At 45.1% G+C, this 12,982-nt stretch overlaps 1 protein-coding gene across 4 annotated transcripts in view; it reads right to left on the bottom strand.

The window, feature by feature from the left end:
* REEP1 (receptor accessory protein 1) overlaps positions 1–12,982 on the bottom strand; it is a 97,411-nt gene that overhangs the window by 45,350 nt on the left and 39,079 nt on the right. For all 4 annotated transcript variants that reach the window (XM_036931162.2, XM_036931164.2, XM_036931163.2 and 1 more), the window contains exon 2: positions 1,596–1,668. In XM_036931162.2, coding sequence (XP_036787057.1) covers positions 1,596–1,668 — 73 coding nt within the window. The remainder of the gene's footprint in view (positions 1–1,595; positions 1,669–12,982) is intronic.

Here is a 12,982-nt window from a genome sequence, read left to right as displayed (position 1 = left end):
CCAACACAAACAGCTGCTGTGCCTGTCAGTTATCGTTTTCACTCAAAATTAACGAATTGCCATTGTAGTCATAAAGCAGGCTCCTGTGACTTCAGTCAGAGCAAAACATGTTGCCAGGGTTTGGCCTCTCCAGGACCAGCTGAATGAATTGAGTTTCTGCCACTGCAAGCAGAGGGTCAGACCTTGAACCTAGTGACCCCAGGTATGGCTCCTTACCTAGCATGGTTTCCCTGCACCCATGGCTGTGGGTGCCAGGAAGCAGGAGAACTGGAAGAGGCTGCCTCATGCTTTACCCCTGCACCAAGAATTCAAGAATCATGAGGCTTTGTGTCTACAACTTAACAGCTACTTACAGCTCACACTCAGATTCCCTCACATACAGCAGGGACCCAGTCTCCAAAGGAGAATACACCCCTGTGTGGATCCCCTACTTAGCAGCAAAGGCCGGCTGAGGCCAGTGGTCCTGGGTAACTGAGAGAGAGGAGGTCAGCCCTGATTGTACTTGGTCTGGAGGTGGCTGGTTTCATCATAAAGACATCCTGGGAAATCTGAGAAAGAAAATATTGACTTCCAAACATGCTTTGTTTCTTTAGTTGTACCAAACTTGCCAAGTGACACCTGAGTGAAAGAGGGAGAGCAAAGACCCTTTATCCCTCACACTAGGGGCTGGGACCTTTGATATCCACCCCAGTACTCTGGTTAGGGAACCGAGGCTCCTACCAGTTAGGCTTCTTGTCCAGCATTCCATCAATCAAATGGAGAGCCAGGACCTGACTTCAGTCTCTTGATGCCAAATCCACATCCTTTGTGCTCTGACCTGGGTTTCCTGTCCTACATGGGACGGGGTACTCTCTCCTCACCATCCTCTCCACTCAGGTCTTTGTCAGTCAGGGGTGGTGTGATGGCTCCCCTGCCTAGAGGTGCCCAGCACATCCCGCACGTGTCCCTTCATGTGACTGGGGCACCAAATCCCCCATCCAATTGGCAAGTACTCTGGACTCCCTTCCCACATGCTCAGCCCTCTTCTAGGTGCTATGGGAAACAAATAGAAAAGGATGCACAGCCCCTGCCCTCAAAAAGTTTATAAAGTTCCAGAATTTACATCATGGGATGTTCGGGTCACAAACTGGAAAGGGGATCAGAGCCTGAGTCCCAGAGCCGGCAGCCGCACACAGTCTGCTGGTCTCCGGGGCCCACACTCCCACCCATATGCCAGACTGTCTCCCACTAATGTTGCTTTACGGTCTACACAGTGTTTTCCAGACAAGACAATGGAGGCTCAGAGAGGGGAAGTCATTTGTCCAAGGCCTCACAGTGGGCATGTGGCAACCTGGACAGCCTCTGATCCCAGACTCCATTTCCTCTCACCGTATCTCCCCGCTTTCCTCAGTTCCACACTCTAGTTCTACAGAGGAGGTCTAGACTGGAGACAGGACTCCTGGGCACATGGGGCAAAGCCTCATGAGAAGAGTGATGAAGGGACCCCTCTGCCCCGCTCTAGAGCCCACACCAGAGGGCACCTCCTCGTCCACCACTTCACACCCAGCCCCCTGCCCTCCACTGAACCATCTGCTCCACCAACAAATGCTACTTACATATTCTTTAATGTCCTTTGATTTTACAGCCTTGTAGGAATAATACGCAGGGTAAAGGGTGCCAAATATAAGCCTGGAGGAAGAGAGAGACAAAAAGAAGAGAAGTGTGATTTTTGTCCATCCTACTTGATGGAAAATGTCTGCCTTCAATACCAGAAACAGTTCTCCAAGCTACTGAAAATGTTGCTGTGGGGCTTGATTCAGTTTTACAAATGCCTGAAGGTTTTCTGCTGGTGGCTGGAATGTGCTTAGGAACATCTATCTCCTGTTAACAGCTCCACACCCACCTTCCTTCAACTTGTGGTTTGGCAACATGGATGGGTGGTCTGGGGTCATGGTGGCCAAAAATGATGGGGTAGGGGTGGGAAGGTGGGAAGCAAGTGAAGCAGCCACAACCCCTGATTAAAGGTCAAACTCTCCCCTCCTGCTATGAATCCCCACTGGTGCTTTGTAAAGCCTGCCCACTCCCCAGGTTTCCTTCTCCACCAGCCCCTTTTCACTCAAAGTCCCTTCAAACTTCATCCATCTCAGACGTGATTTTAGCATCTGCAGCCAGAACCAGCTTTTAAAGCAGTAAATTCAATCAAGCCAACCCCTACTCCGGCCAGAGGCATCCCCACGCTGCATTAACCCACTTCTCACTGCTCTTACTGTGAAGAAACCAAATAAGGACACCAGCGTGACTGGTCAGCAGCCCTCACTCACCAGCCCAGGACTGCACCAAGTCACTAAATAATCTGACTCTCAGCTCTTCCCCTAAAGACCTGAATGGAATAGCTCTACATACCCTCATTTTCTGCACCTTGCACCATCGCCCCACAAAGCCTTTGCCTGTGCTGTTCTCTCCTTCTGGAATCTTCCCTCCCCCTCCTTTTGGTTAGGGGCCTGTTTTATCCATCAGATCTCAGCTCCATCATGACTGCTTCACAGATCCCTACCCGCCCTCCCGGACCAGGTCAGATCTCCCCTACACTCTCGCAGCACGATGTACACATTATCAAAGTGCTCTTTTACCATTATTTGTGTGATGCGTTGATTGACAGAATCTCCCAGCTGGACTGGGAGTGCCTTCAGGGCACAGAATGGATCTGTTTTGTTCAACATTGTGCACCTACCACAGGCTCCAGGGGAGGTTTTTAAATGAAGGAACTGACAGAATGTTAAGAGCTGGAAGGGCTTAATCCTGACAGATGAGGTCACCCCCAGGTGTCAATTCAGGTGTGAGCTGATTGGCTATGTGGTCTCAGGCCCCACAGGCACCAACCTCTCCTGTGACAGCCCCACAGCAAAGTTTCCAGAGTCTGCAGGGAGACAGCACACTCAGGAAGCCCAAAGCCATGGCTCCCTCCTCAGGTATTTGGAGGTGGGACAGAGGACTCTGAGTCCAGGTGCAATTTACCAAGCAGAGATCAGCTTTACCGTTAGTGCTGTGGTCAGGCAACACCCTGACATTTGATTTTCACCAGGGTTCCAGGGAAAAACAGAAAGGTAACAGAACCAAGTCAGTGTCTGATGCTGCAAGGGAAAGGGTTTGCAACCTTGACTCACAGTGGCCTTACACTAAGTGCAGTACTGATGTGGCCTCAGTCCTGATGCCTTGGCACAGGGAGCCTCTTTTACAGGCAGGACACCCATGCACGGAGCAGTTAGTCACTGGCTAGTCTAAGGTTCCATGGCCATTAAGGAGTAAAGCAGGGGCTGGGCCTTCTCCAAACGTGTCTTTTTCCCACTGTCCACTGCCTTGGAGAGCAAGGCCATCCTCTGGGAAGGCCAAACAAAATAAAGGCAACCAAACAGTAGTCTGACAGGAAGGACAGAAGGAGGACTGGGGATGGGAGGAGGGAATTTTAAGTAAGAGAGAAGGACGCGGCCCACGGCAGTGCAGGGGGCTCCGTCCCAAGCCAGCTCGGTGACGGAGGTCTCCTTCACCGTTTTCCTGCTCCAAACCCAACCATTCCCAGGTACCAGGCAGAATCTGACTTCCTCTCAGGGCCCTTCCTGACCTCATCACCCCCCCACTCCCCAAGATTAAGTTCCTCTCCCCTTTCACACCATCATGACTCTGGATGTTCCCGTTTCTCAGCTCTTATCCACACCACCTGCAATGGTTTATTCAATGTGACATTCCCACAAGACGATATAGTTTCCCAGAGCCAAGGGCAGTGTCTGCCACCTTCATAACCGCACCCACTCGGCCTGGCAAGTGCTCAGTAAGTGCCAGCTCAGCATGACGTTTCAGAGAGCAGTGAGGCAAAAGTCAGAGCCACGAGGGGCCTTGTACACTGGGACTGAGGTCTCAGCAGCAAGGGGGGTTGCCAGGTGGCACCAGGCTGACTCAGCAAAGCCTCAGGCACACCACCACAGGCTCTGGAGAAATAAACACGCCGCTCCTTGGCACAGATGTCCTGGTTATTAGCCATGCCTGCCAGGGTGGTTTCCAGCCCTGCCCTAAGGCTGCACGGGAGCAGAGGAAGAGGTGGGAAGTGCAGGCATGCCAATTGGTTTGCTCCTCTGTGACCTCCAAGGAGCAGAGCAGCGACACCCTGAGTGGTCACAGAGCCGGGAAGCCTCAAGGGCGCCCAGACAAGAGCGGCCTGTGCTCCGTCTGTGGGATTCCTGAAGTGAAGTGGAGGCAGCGTCCCCCTATCTGGTCCAGGAACAGCAAGAGGGAATTGCTTGTTAGTTTCTAAAAGCTCAGTAACACTGGCAGGTCAGAGAGCACACCTAGCATTTCACTGCCTGGGAAAAAGAAATGGGACTAAAATAGCAAGCTCTTCTGAATCTGTTTTGGAGAAAAATAACCAATAAAGCAGCTCCAAGCCAAAGGGGTTTTGGTACTCGCGCCCATTCAGACCATGCTCCACGACACGAGGCTCTTCTCCACAGGGCCCCCTCACCTCCTTCTTCCCCAGCCTCCCAGCCTCCCTCAGCCCCAGGGCCTCACAGCCGGCTGCTGTCCCCCAAGAAGCAAGCCCACTTGCTCCCATCTGTAACTTCCTGCCTGCCCTTCCTTCGGCCTGCCTCTTAGTGCATGATCTTCCCACCACCCCACTAATCCTTTAAGACAAATGTCAAATAAGCCACTTCTTCTGTGATTCTTTGATCCTTGTCCCTCAGAATTGTCTTGACACTCGTTAAGTCTATTACACTCTTATGTAGTGGTATTAATAATAAAGCGTTGAAAATAATGATATTCACATCATGGTGGTCTCACTAACATCAGGTACGGTTCCACAGGCTGTGCAGTCTCCCCCTTAATCCTCTCAACACCCCCATGGGCAAGAATCCTTAATCTTTACCGCCCCATTTACAGACATGGACACTGAGACCCGAGGAGGCACAGTAGCCAGGAGCAGAGGTCGTATGTGGCCCAGGCAGCCTGACAGCCGGACGTGCCCTCTTCCTTCTCCCAGGGCTGTCTGCGTGGGCAGAGTTGTTCTCCCCACCCAGACCATGCAGTCCAGGTGATTCGTGGGCTCCCTAGTGCCAGGCACAGCCCCTGTGCAAGTAGGTGCTTGATAAATATCTGTTGAGTGAATGAAGATCAAAGAACTGTACTTTCTCCAAGGAACTTAACCCACTTGGTAGGATTCACCTAACTCTCCCCGCAAGAGTCTGGAGGAAAGTAAAATACTTATTAGGAGGATCTAAAGCTACTGACAGGGTCAAGGCTGGCCCAGCAGAGGGAGGAAGGCTTGAGTGCTACCCTCCAGAGAGGAGACCAGGCTCTGGCTAACGACCTCTTTCCAGCTATCAGGGAAGGGAGCCTTGCACAACACCCCAAAGCCTCAGAGCTTCTCACCCACCATCCCTTTTCCCCATGTCCTGTGACCCTGAAGCACCCACAGCAGGTTCTTGGCTCCGAGTGTCCATCTGCCTGCTGCATTTCTCCCATCTTTGCCACTCATTCTTCCTCTTGCTTCAGGTTAGGAGCCTTCATCAGGGGTGCGCCCCATCCTCATGCATGGCTGCAGGAGCTAAAAGGGATTGTGAGTCTCCTACAAACACTATAAAGCAGGGGTTTCCAATGCGGGACGATTTGGTTTCTGAGGGTATATCTGGCAGTGTCTGGAAAGACTTTGGCTGTCACACTGAGAGTCAGCTACTGGCATCTAGTGGGTGGGGGCCAGGGGTGCTGCTGAACACCCTACAGTGCACAGGACAGCCCTCCCCCACCACAAAAATCATGCGGTCCAATATGTCAAAAGCGCCAAGGTGGAGAAGCCCTGGTCTAGCATGCTGTTCCCCAGTCCTTGGGCCATGCATTTTTCACCCAACCATCAAGGACAATCTGCCCCAAAAGTTTAAAAAATCACCAGTGTCCTGGGCAAGATGGCAATGCTCCAGTAGCAGGGCAGGAGTGACCCGAAATGGCAAACAGCCTTGCCTGTCCGTGTCAGGAAAACACGGCTCCAAAGCTACTCATCAGCTTCCTGGAGCACAGGCCGAGAGAAGACTGGTACTGCTCACATGAATTGGAAGGAACTGTGATGCCAGTTACTGTCCCCAGGAGGGCTGCTTACCACTCCCCAGAGCTTGCAGGGAGTGACTGCTGGCACGGGGCTCAGCTAGACACTATGGCACTGCAGTGGCAACCTGTGGCCAAGCCCCTGCAAACCATGACACAGACAGAAATCTTCGCAGGCATCCTAGTGTTGAACCAACATTTTCCAATCTCAAATTATGTTGAAAACTTAAAACACCCATGTTAACAGGATTTTTTCTAAAATTAATTTTTAAAAATTTTAATGTCATTAATGTACAATCACTTGAACATTATGGTTACTAGACTCTCCCTATTATCAAGTCCCCCCCCACATGCCCCATTACAGTCACTGTCCATCAGCATAGTAAGATGCTATAGAATTGTAAAATTAATTTTTTAATGTAGAAAAATAACAGGCCTATTGTACAGTTGTTCACATAGTGATGAAACAAATGAGCTTAAGAAATGGTGTACCACATGGGGGCTTCTGGAATGCTGAATTTCTTGACCTGGGTAGCAGCCATGCAGAGTTTTGCTTTATAATTATAAATGCTTAGTAAACTGTACACATATATTCTATGCACTTTTCTGTACCACTTGTTGTATTTCATATTTTTTTTTCCATATTGTTTTTTATTAAGGTATCATTGGTATACAGTCTTATGCTCAGGTTTCACATGAGCAACACTGTGGTTGCTACATTCCCCCCTATTATCAAGTCCCCACCACATACCCCATTACAGTCACTGTCCATCAACAGAGTAAGATGCTAGAGAGTCACTGCTTGTCTTCTCTGTGCTATACTGCCTTCCCCGTGCCCCTCCTCTATTATGTGTGCTAATCATAATACCTCTTAATCCCCTGATGCCTCCCTTCCTACCCACCTTCCCCAACCCCTTTCCCTTTGGTAACCGCTAGTCCATTCCTGGGTTCTGTGAGTCTGCTGCTGTTTTGTTCCTTCAGTTTTTGCTTTGTTCTTATACTCCACAGATAAGGGGTACTTGTCTTTCTCCACCTGGCTTATTTCACTGAGCATACTACCCTCTAGCTCCATCCATGTTGTTGCAAATGGTAGAATTTGTTTTCTTCTTATGGCTGAATAATATTCCATTGTGTATATGTACCACATCTTCTTTATCCATTCATCTACTGATGGACACTCAGGTTGCTTCCATTTCTTGGCTATTGTAAATAGTGCTGCAACAAACATAGGGGTGCATATGTCTTTTTAAATTTGTGATCCTGTTTTCTTAGGGTAAATTCCTAGGAGTGGAATTCCTGGGTCAAATGGTATTTCTATTTTGAGTTTTTTGAGGGACCTCTGTATGGCTTTCACAATGGTTGAACTAATTTACATTCCCACCAGCAGTGTAGGAGGGTTCTCCTTTCTCCTCATCCTCACCAGCATTTGTTGTTCCTAGTCTTTTCGATGTTGGCCATCCTAATTGGTGTGAGGTGATATCTCACTGTGGTTTCAATTTGCATTTCCCTGATAATTAGCGATGTGGAGCATCTTTGCATGTGCCTGTTGGCCATCTGAATTTCTTCTTTGAAGAAGTGTCTGTTTATATCCTCTGCCCATTTTTTAATTGGGTTATTTGCATTTTGGGTGTTGAGGCATGTGAGTTCTTTATATATTTTGGATGTCAACCCCTTATTGGATATGTCATTTATGAATATATTCTCCCACACTGTAGGGTGTCTTTTTGTTCTGTTGATGGTGTCCTTTGCTGTACAGAAGCTTTTTTGTTTGATGTAGTCCCATTTGTTCGTTTTTGCTTTTGTTTTCCTTGCTTGAGGAGATGCATTCAGAAAAAAGTTGCTCATGCTTATATTCAGGAGATTTTTGACTATGTTGTCTTCTAAGAGTTTTATGGTTTCATGACTTACATTCAGGTCTTTGATCCATTTCAAGTTTATTTTTGTGTATGGGAATAGACAATAATCCAGTTTCATTCTCTTACATGTAGCTGTCCAATTTTGCCAACATCAGTTGTTGAAGAGGCTGACATTTCCCCATTTTGTAGGTCCATGGCTCTTTTATCATATATTAACTGGCCATATATGTGTAGGTTATATCTGGGCTCTCTATTCTATTCCATTGATCTATGGCTCTGTTCTTGTACCAGTACCAAGTTTTCTTGATTACTGTGGCTCTGTAGTAGAGCTTGAAGTTGGGGAGTGTAATCCCCCCCATTTTATTCTTTCCTCTAAGGACTCTTTTCACTATTTGGGTCTTTTGTTTGATGTAGTCCCATTTGTTCATTTTTGCTTTTGTTTCCCTTGCTTGAAGAGATGCATTCAGAAAAAAGTTGCTCATGCTTATATTCAGGAGATTCCATATGAATTTTAGAACGATTTGTTTCTAGTTCATTGAAGAATACTGTTGGTGTTTTGATAGGGAATGCATTGAATCTGTAGATTGCTTTAGGCAGGATGGCCATTTTGACAATATTAATTCTTCCTACCAGAGAGCATGTGATGTATTCCCATTTATTAGTATCTTTAATTTTTCCTAAAAGTGTCTTGTAGTTTTCAGGGTATAGGTCTTTTATTTCCTTGGTTAGGTTTATTCCTAGGTATTTTATTCTTTTTGGTGCAATTGTGAATGGAACTGCTTTCCTGATTTCTCTTTCTACTAGCGTATAGGAATGCAACAGATTTCTGTTTATTAATTTTGTATCCTGCAACTTTGCTGAATTCCGATATTAGTTCTAGTAGTTTTGGAGTGGAGTCTTTAGGATTTTTTATGTACAACATCATGTCATCTGCAAACAGTGACAGTTTAACTTCTTCTTTACCAATCTCGATGCCTTTTATTTCCTTGTGTTGCCTCACTGCCATGCCTAGGACCTCCAGAACTATGTTAATAAAAGTGGGGAGAGTGGGCATCCTTGTCTTGTTCCCAATCTTAGAGGAAAAGCTTTCAGCTTCTCACTGTTAAGTGTGATGTTGGCTGTGGGTTTGTCATATCTGGCTTTTATTATGTTGAGGTACTTGCCCTCTATACTCATTTTGTTGAGAGTTTTTATCATGAATGAGTGTTGAATTTTGTCAAATGCTTTTTCAGCATTTCTGGAAATAATCATCTGATTTTTGTCCTTCTTTTTATTGATGTAGTGGATGATGTTGATGGATTTTTGAGTGTTGTACCATCCTTGCATCCCTGGGATGAATCCCACTTGATCATGATGTATGATCCTCTTGATGTGTTTTTGAATTTGGTTTGCTAATATTCTGTTGACTATTTTTGCATCTATGTTCATCAGGGACATTGGTCTGTAATTTTCTTTTTTGTGGTGTCTTTGCCTGGTTTTGGTATTTGGGTAATGTTGGCCTTGTAGAATGAGTTTGGGAGTATTCCCTCCTCTCCTATTTTCTGGAAAACTTTAAGGAGGATGTGTATTATGTCTTCTCTAAATGTCTGATAAAATTCAGCAGTGAAGCCATCTGGTCAGGGAATTTTATTCTTGGGTAGTTTTTTTATTACTGATTCAATTTCATTGCTGGTAATTGGTCTGTTCAGATATCTGTTTTTTCCTGGGTCAGTCTTGGAAGGTTGTCCATTTCTTCCAGGTTATCCAATTTGTTAGTATATAATTTTTCATAATATGCTCTAATAATTCTTTGTATTTTGGTGGTATCTGTAGTGATTTTTCCTTTTTCAGTACTGATTCTGTTTATGTGTGTACAATCTTTTTTTTTTCTTGATAAGTCTGGCTAGTGGTTTATCTATTTTGTTCATTTTCTCAAAGAACCAGCTTTTGGTTTCATGAATTCTTTCTACTTTTTTATTCTTCTCAATGTTATTTATTTTTCTTCTCTGATCTTTATTATGTCCCTCTTTCTACTGACTTTGGGCCTCATTTGCTCTTCTTTTTCCAGTTTCATTAATTGTGAATTTAGCCTGATCATTGAGAATGTTCTTCTTTCTTGAGGTAAGTCTAAATTGCTATATACTTCCCCCACAGAACTGCCTTTGCTGCAGCCCACAGAAGTTGGGGTGTTGAGCTGTTGTTTTCATTTGTCTCCATATGTTGCTTGATCTCAGTTTTAATATGGTCATTGATCCATTGATTATTTAGGACCATGTTGTTAATCTTCCATGTGTTTGTGAGCCTTTTTGTTTTCTTTGTACAGTTTGTTTCTAGTTTCATACTTTTGTGATCTGAGAAGCTGGTTGGTAGAATTTCAATCTTTTTAAATTTACTGAGGCTCCTTTGTGGCCAGTATGTGATCTATTCTGGAAAATGTTCCATGTGCACTTGAGAAGAATGTGTATCCTGTTGCTTTTGGGTGGAGTAGATGTCTGTCAGATCCATCTGTTCTAATGTGTTGTTCAGTGCCTCTGTGTCCTTACTTATTTTCTGTCTGGTTGATCTGTCCTTTGGAGTGAGTGGTGTGTTCAAGTCTCCTAAAATGAATGCATTGCATTCTATTTCCCCCTTTATTTCTGTTAGTATTTGTTGCACATATTTGGGTGTACCTATGCTGGGTGCATAGATATTTATAATTATTACATCTTGTTGTTAGACTGACCCATTTATCATTATATAATGTCCTTCTTTGTCTCTTGTTACTTTGTTTTGAAGTTTATTTTATTTTATCTGATACAAGTATTGCGACTCCTGCTTTTTTTCTCCCTTTTATTTGCATGAAATATCTTTTTCCATCCCTTCACTTTTAGTCTGTGTATGTCTTTGGGTTTGAAGTGAGACTCTTGTAGGCAGCATACAGATGGGTCTTGCTTTTTTATCCATTCTGTAACTCTCTGTCTTTTGATTGGTGCATTCAGTCAATTTACATTTAGGATGATTATCAATAGATACGTACTTATTGCCTTTGCATGCTTTGTATTCATGGTTACCAAAGGTTCAAGGGAATCTTCTTTACTATCTAACAATCTAACTTAACTTCTTATTGTGCTATTATAAACACAATCTGAAGAATTTTTTTCTCCCTTCTTTTTTTCCCTCCTTCACTCTTTATATGTTAGGTGTCATATTCTGTACTGTGTACCCCTTGATTTTGTGGGTAGCTGATTTAATTTTGCATTTGGTTAGTAATTAATTGGTCTGCTTCCTTTACTGTGGTTTTATTTTCTCTGGTGACAGCTATTTAGCCTTAGGAGCACTTCCATCTAGAGCATTCCCTTTAAAATAACTTGTAAAGATGGTTTGTGTGAGGTAAATTCCTTCAACTTTTGCTTATATGGGAATTGTTTGATCCCTTCTTCAAATTTAAATGATATTCTTGCTGGGTAGAGTATTCTTGGTTCAAAGCCCTTCTATTTCATTGCATTGAATATATCATGCCACTCCCTTCTGGCCTGTAAGGTTTCTGCTTAGAAGTCTGCTGATAGCCTAATGGATTTTCCTTTGTAGGTGATCTTTTTTATCTCTCTGGCTGCTTTTAATACTCTGTCTTTGTTCTTGATCTTGGTCATTTTAATGATTATATGTCTTGGTGTTAATTTCCTTGGGTCTCTTGTGTTAGGAGATATGTGGGCTTCCATGGCCTGAGAGACTATTTTCCTCCCCAGACTGGGAAAGTGTTTGGTAATTATTTCTTCAAAAACACTTTCTCTCTTTTTCTCTCTCTTCTTCTTCTGGTACCGCTATAATGCGAATATTGTTCCATTTGGACTGGTCACACAGTTTCTTAATATTCTTTCATTCCTAGAGATCCTTTTTTTCTCTCTCTGCCTCAGCTTCTTTGTATTCCTGTTCTCTAATTTCTATTCCATTTACCATCTCCTCTACCTCATCTAATCTGCTTTTAAATACTTCCATTGTATGTTTCATTTCAGTTACTGTATTTTTTAAGGTGTCTATCTCCCTCCTGAATTCATCCCTTAGCTCTTGAATACTTTTCTGTAGCTCCATTACCATGCTTATGACTTTTATTTTGAATTCCTCTTCAGGAAGATTGGTGATTCCAGTCTCACTGAGCCCTCTTTCTGGTGTTTGCAAGGTTCTTCTGTCTTTTCATAATCCTATTGTATAGTGAGAAATATTAGGTTTGTGTAAGCAGCACCCTCTAGTGCCCAGAAGCTCTGTTCTTCAGAGATGCCCAGTACCTGGAGTGATGGCAGTGGTCACAGGCGAGTGGTGCCAGTGCCTATCCTAAAGAGCTAGCCCTTTCCTGCTTCCTGGCCACACTGACTGCCTCCACTGTCAGGACCAGTGAGCTGCACACAGGGAGCAGCCTCTGCGTTAAGCTGTGTAGTTGCTGTAAGTGGGGCTGCCCTCTGGCTGATCTGGAGTGATGGCAGGGGCAGCGGGTTTGCACACAGGTGCTGGCAGGGAGGAAGAAGTGGCAGCTGCTTATCGCAGTGGGGCACCTCAGGGCTACATTGCCAGCCAGGGGGATGGAGTGCCTGAACCTCCTGAAAGTTCCCAACCTTGCTGGGCTGAGTTTGCCAGGACGATTTTGTCCACCTGTTCCTTTTCCTGAATCCTTGCCCCATAAGCAGCCTTCTCACTGTTCGGAAGTCTTTCAAAGCACCCACCTTTCTTTTGTCCCATGGCAGCCAGTTGTGGGAACGTGTTCGCATCTCAGTCTCTGACTTTGGTTTTCAGCCCCTCCAATCTCCTGAGCACCATGCAATGTGGGTTTGTGCTCCCAGGTAGATTTCTAGGGCTTTATTTAGCAATCCTGGGCTTCTACTGCCTCCCTGCTCTGATTCTCTTCCTCCCACCAGTGAGCTGGAGTGGGGGTGGGGTGCTTGGGTCCTGCTGGGTCTGGTTTTATTACTTTACCTTTTTCTGTGAGATGTTCTCTTTTCCCAGATGTAGACTGGCTGGTGCAATCTTATGTCTGGTCACTCTTTTAGGAATAGTTGTATTTGCTGTATTTTCGTATTATTTGTGGTCTTGGGAGGAGATTTCTGCCTCACTTC

Source organism: Manis pentadactyla, chromosome 2 (assembly GCF_030020395.1).
Source record: "Manis pentadactyla isolate mManPen7 chromosome 2, mManPen7.hap1, whole genome shotgun sequence".
In the NCBI taxonomy this organism is placed as follows: Eukaryota; Metazoa; Chordata; class Mammalia; order Pholidota; family Manidae; genus Manis; species Manis pentadactyla.
This window is presented reverse-complemented; position numbering and strand designations above follow the sequence as displayed.